Raw genomic sequence first — 6104 nt, forward strand, 5'->3', positions numbered from 1 at the left:
TTTTTCTACGTATGACATGATACTGTTAATTTTACGAAAAAGGAACTACGTGTTTATATTTATTTAGATGGGAAGGTCCTTAAAGAAGAATTGTGTTCACAAGAATGTCCAGTTGACTGACGGGGGATGACAGCCCCCAAGAGCTTGGAGATACTGTACCACAAGCTTTCCAAGACCTCGTTAAGTTAGTGCACTGCAATGTAAAAAAAAACATTTCTGTTTAATTCTGAATTTATTAAAGTAATTTAGTTTTGAAAAGCATTGTTAGTTTTGTTTATAAAATGCAGCTGGAATGTAATTACCTGCAAAGTGCTGTCCCTTAAGGTAATTGACTCTGAGCGCTACAATCAATCAATCAATAAATAAATAAATAAATAAAAGACAGGCAGTCCAGAATAACAGAGTTGAATCTTTCAGTGTTTTAAAGAAACAGAAGATGGAGGCTTTCTTGCTGAGGGCTGATACAAACCAACATATTTGAAGTACATTAGTAAAGTTTTGAGTTTTTGAAGACTAATTTAACTGTTGTTTGGTATTTGTGAAAATAAAACGTTCTACAGATACCTTAGGCTTTGAGTTGTATTCAGTTGTGTGTGTGTGTGTGTGTGTGTGTGTGTGTGTGTGTGTGTGTGTCCTCCATTATGCCTCAAAACACCCCGAAGCCTTACACCTTTCACAGTACCCTAAAAACAAGTGTTTTTTTTTTTCCTTTGTGTGTATTTTTTCCCTCTTTTTTTTACATTAACTTACTGTTGTCTAACGGTGATGAGGACAGTCAAATATGGAGGCTAACATTTGAGGTGTGTTTATATATATTAAAAAAATAATAATTATACCTGGGTCTTATTTTTTATTCTTTTATTTAATGCTACAGCGGACTTTAACGTGACAAGAATTGTTTGCAATTCAAGGTCTGTTTTATTTACAGCATTCAACGGTTATTGTAAGACAGAGACCATTTTTTTCTGAGCACCTGAAATTGAATTTGCTTTGCTGCTTTTAAACATTTGGATAACCCGTTTTCTTATTGCCTGTATTTTTACTCCGTAAATGATTGGATTTAGAAAAGGGGGCAAAAGAAGAAAATCTACTGACATGATGATGCGTAAAACAAGGGGAAGGTTCTTCGTGTCAAAACGTTGATGAAGAACTTCAAAGAAAGTGGCAATGTAGTAGTTTGTGAGGGTTACTAAATGGGGCACGCAGGTTTGTACTGCTTTACCCCGAGCTTCTTTTGAAGCCTTAAGACACACTGTAATTATTTTAATATACGAGTATGCAACAACAATCATCTGTGGGATCATAACTAACGTGATCATAAATAAACCAAAGACACTATTAACAGTGATATCTACACAAGATAACTTGACAACTGACCAGTTGTCACAAAATAGCTTTTCAATAACATAACCACATAATGGTAGTCGAATAGTTAATGAAATATGTATAATGAAAATACAAATAGGGTACAGATATGCAAAAGCTGTTAGCCCAGCTACTTTCCTGGGACTCATTATGCTGCTGTATCTTAAAGGATTACAGATTGACACATATCTGTCATAAGCCATCACTGACAAAATAGAAAATTCAAACATTCCATATGTATGAATACAAAATATTTGTAACAAACATCCGAATCTGGATATTGTTGGGGTATCAGCGAGAAGACTATGCATTAATCTAGGATAAAAAGCACTGCTACCATACAGCCCATTCAGAGCCAGGTTACAAACAAATATATACATTGGTTCATGGAGGCTCCTTTCCCTGATTATTACTGTTATAAGAACTATATTGACAAACAGTATCACAAGGTAACCCAATAAGGCGGCAGTAAAATACAGATATCTAAGGTAGCCAATTTCCTCGTATATAGTAAACAGGAAAGTTGTAATGTGAGAAGAGTTTTCCATTGTCAGTTGATGCTGGTGGACCAAAAGAAACCTACAAAAAAGAGAACATTTCATAAACCACTTAATTATAAATGCTTTTTAATGTTTGTTTTTTGTCAAACACATGTTCTGGCTAATGCCTTAAATGCGACTGATGCATGCATTTGCTAAAACATTTGTATACTTGCAGTATGTGCCTACTTTTACCTCAAATAGCGTCAATTGTGGTGCAAACAGCTTTGGATACTGTATTTAAAACAAAAAAAAAACGAAAAAAGTGAGCAGCAAGTTGGCATTAGAATAACATCAAATTTAATTGATGAAAGAATGGTATTTGTTTTTAATCATTGTAGCAGGGTACCGAACCATGTCATTTTCAGGTACGTATCAGAACCCGATATATTGCTGCACATGCTTAGGCATGCCCAGTCTCCTTTTGGCTTGAAAACTATTTGAGCCCATCAGAATTCAGTATGCAAAACATTGACGTTAGGGGCATTATGAGATAATTGTGTATCACATAATTATTTGAACAAGCAACATTTAAAAGTGAGAGGGAGCATGTCTGTGCCTGTTCGTTAGCTTATTTCATTTATTATTTGTTGTGAGTATTGTCTTCACACAAAGCCAGCACTGCAAACTAAGCAAGGTTTCATGAAAAGGTTCAGATGGGATTTTTTAAACATTTTTAACAGAGCCCGTCCAAATTCTATGTGCATTTCCATAAATACAAGCCTCCAAATTGTCTTAATGTGTCAATATAATTATTTTTTTAAAATCACTATAATATATAGTAGTATATAAGAATGTGTCAATCTAAAACACATTGTATGTCCAGGCATCTAATATAAACAATATACAACAAAACCCCTTTTATTAGAATAAATGTACATAATGATAATCTCCTTTTTGTACAAGTTATCAACATTGTAATCTCCATGTATTACTCACGTAATGTGAAGATCCTTACTGGAGCCAGTGTTCGTCGTGATGAGCAGCAGTCAATGAACAGGGTACGTTTCCACCAGCCTTATATAACTCTGCTGCTTGACAACGATCTCATTGATTCTATTCTTGGAATTTCCAGGGGAAATCTAGCTAATTGGGCTTTTCAAAGTTATTACACTTGTTGTATTAGAAAAGCTAACAAACAACGACAAAGAAGTAATTACAATTGATAGCCATTGGGGGTTAATTACATAAGCATCTGAAAAGTGCAATGGAAAAAGATGCTGGTAGCTCTACCAATACAGTTTCCCTTTAAACAATGGAAAACAAGTTCATATACTGAATGTACATTAATTTTTAAAATGAATTAACAGTGTGTTAAAACATTTTCTATGAAGTTGATGAAATAGTGACAATTGGAACCCTGATCTATAGCAGGGCCGTCATTTCACATCACATGTGAATTTTAGAAAGGTGCATTTATCTAAATTGTGTACCTTGTGTTTATGCTTCACCAGGAGTGGGGGAGGGGCTCGCTGCTGTAGTTAGTGCCAGAGTTGATGTTCCTACTTGATGCGCTGTTGCGTGTTATCTGTTTGTGAATAAACAGTATTCTAGGGGTTAAATCCTTGGGGTCAATTTCTGAAACTGGACGGTCTCATGGTTAGCACAGAGTGCGGTACTAAACTAGTAGGTAAGTTAATACTAATTGCAACTAACAGGCTGTCAGAGCTAAAGTTAGGTTTAATGTTTTAGCCATAGTGAATACTGATTTGTTACATGCTTTTAATTCTAATGCTGAGTTTTAATCTACGCCTGTCTTTTAATTTTCAAAAATACTAATTCTAGCACATGCTAGCAAACAATCCATCTCCAGATTTGACATTTTATTTACAAAACTAGTTCCTGAAACCATACATTTACAACTACTGTATACTAAAAAGGATACATTTTAAATGTATCTCCAATAATGTTGACCTCAATTAAGCTATTTACAAACAAAAATCTACATTAATTAGGACAGAAGTACGTTTGTAAATCTAACGTGGATGCGAATTAACTCATTAGCATATACAAAAATAATATTATATCATTTTTATTTTTACTGCCCACTATCAAAAATATTCATGGTGGCCAACAAGGGTAGCAGGATGCAATAAATAGCAAGGGGATTTAAAATTGGAAAGGGGAGCCTTTGCTCCTGAACCCTCAAACACACTATAGGTACAAGACGACAGAATATTCTACTTTAGTATTACATTACGTACCTAGATGCATAAGTGATTATTTTAAAATAAGCTCTGCCACTTTAGATCTAGACCACTTCCCATGAAGAGGGGGGGGGGCGGGGGGGGGGGGGGGGGGGGGGGGGGGGGGGGGGGGGGGGGGGGGGGGGGGGGGGGGGGGGGGGGGGGGGGGGGGGGGGGGGGGGGGGGGGGGGGGGGGGGGGGGGGGGGGGGGGGGGGGGCGGGGGGGGGGGGGGGGGGGGGGGGGGGGGGGGGGGGGGGGGGGGGGGGGTGATGTAAAATGTTTCTTGGGCAGTAAAGTTAGTACACTGTAAGAACTAATGGAACCATGATTATTAAAATGTAAGTCTTATTTATACAAAATAAAGGTTCACATACTTTTTTTGATTTTGTATTATTTGGATGTGACAGTATGTTAGATTTTACAAGTGGCTTCTGACGAGGGATGACAGCCCCCAAGAGCTTGGAGATACTATACCACAAGCTTTCCAAGACCTCGGTAAGTTAGTGGACTGCAATGTAAAAAAAAACAAACATTTCTGTTTAATTCTGAATTTATTAAAGTAATTTAGTTTTGTAAAGCATTGTTAGTTTTGTTTATAAAATCCAGCTGGAATGTAATTACCTGCAAAGTGCTGTCCCTTAAGGTAATTGACTCTGAGCGCTACAATCAATCAATCAATAAAAGACAGGCAGTCCAGAATAACAGAGTTGAATCTTTCAGTGTTTTAAAGAAACAGAAGATGGAGGCTTTCTTGCTGAGGGCTGATACAAACCAACATATTTGAAATACATTAGTAAAGTTTTGAGTTTTTGAAGACTAATTTAACTGTTGTTTGGTATTTGTGAAAATAAAACGTTCTACAGATACCTTAGGCTTTGAGTTGTATTCAGTTGTGTGTGTGTGTGTGTGTGTGTGTGTGTGTGTGTGTGCGCGCGTGTGTCCTCCATTATGCCTCAAAACACCCCGAAGCCTTACACCCTTTCACAGTACCCTAAAAACAAGCGTTTTTTTTCCTTTGTGTGTATTTTTTCCCTCTTTTTTTTACATTAACTTACTGTTGTCTAACGGTGATGAGGACAGTCAAATATGGAGGCTAACATTTGAGGTGTGTTTATATATATTAAAAAAATAATAATTATACCTGGGTCTTATTTTTTATTCTTTTATTTAATGCTACAGCGGACTTTAACGTGACAAGAATTGTTTGCAATTCAAGGTCTGTTTTATTTACAGCATTCAACAGTTATTGTAAGACAGAGACCATTTTTTTCTGAGCACCTGAAATTGAATTTGCTTTGCTGCTTTTAAACATTTGGATAACCCGTTTTCTTATTGCCTGTATTTTTACTCCGTAAATGATTGGATTTAGAAGAGGGGGCAAAAGAAGAAAATCTACTGACATGATGATGCGTAAAACAAGGGGAAGGTTCTTCGTGTCAAAACGTTGATGAAGAACTTCAAAGAAAGTGGCAATGTAGTAGTTTGTGAGGGTTACTAAATGGGGCACGCAGGTTTGTACTGCTTTACCCCGAGCTTCTTTTGAAGCCTTAAGACACACTGTAATTATTTTAATATACGAGTATGCAACAACAATCAGTTGTGGGATCATAACTAACACGGTAACACACAAACCAAAGACACTATTAACAGAGATATCTACACAAGATAACTTGACAACTGACCAGTTGTCACAATATAACTTTTCTATAACAGACCCACATAATGGTAGTCGAATAGTTAATGAAATATGTATGATGAAAATACAAATAGGGTACAGATATACAAAAGCTGTTAGCCCAGCTACTTTCCTAGGACTCATTATGCTGCTGTATCTTAAAGGATTACAGATTGACACATATCTGTCATAAGCCATCACTGACAAAATAGAAAATTCAAACATTCCATATGTATGAATACAAAATATTTGTAACAAACATCCGAATCTGGATATTGTTGGGGTATCAGCGAGAAGACTATGCATTAATCTAGGATAAAAAGCACTGCTACCATACA

At 36.5% G+C, this 6104-nt stretch overlaps 2 protein-coding genes across 2 annotated transcripts; both read right to left on the bottom strand.

The window, feature by feature from the left end:
• Positions 1-822: 822 nt before the first annotated feature.
• On the bottom strand, positions 823-1913 carry LOC121310852 (olfactory receptor 52D1-like). The gene has a single exon (XM_041243785.1). The coding sequence runs from the start codon at positions 1911-1913 to the stop codon at positions 939-941; it is 975 nt and encodes a 324-aa protein (XP_041099719.1). The 3' UTR covers positions 823-938.
• Positions 1914-5334: 3421 nt separating this feature from the next.
• LOC121310853 (olfactory receptor 52N5-like) lies at positions 5335-6072 on the bottom strand. The gene has a single exon (XM_041243786.1). The coding sequence runs from the start codon at positions 6070-6072 to the stop codon at positions 5335-5337; it is 738 nt and encodes a 245-aa protein (XP_041099720.1).
• Between the last annotated feature and the right edge of the window lie 32 nt (positions 6073-6104).

This window comes from Polyodon spathula, unplaced genomic scaffold (genome assembly GCF_017654505.1).
Source record: "Polyodon spathula isolate WHYD16114869_AA unplaced genomic scaffold, ASM1765450v1 scaffolds_2680, whole genome shotgun sequence".
NCBI classification, from domain to species: domain Eukaryota; kingdom Metazoa; phylum Chordata; class Actinopteri; order Acipenseriformes; family Polyodontidae; genus Polyodon; species Polyodon spathula.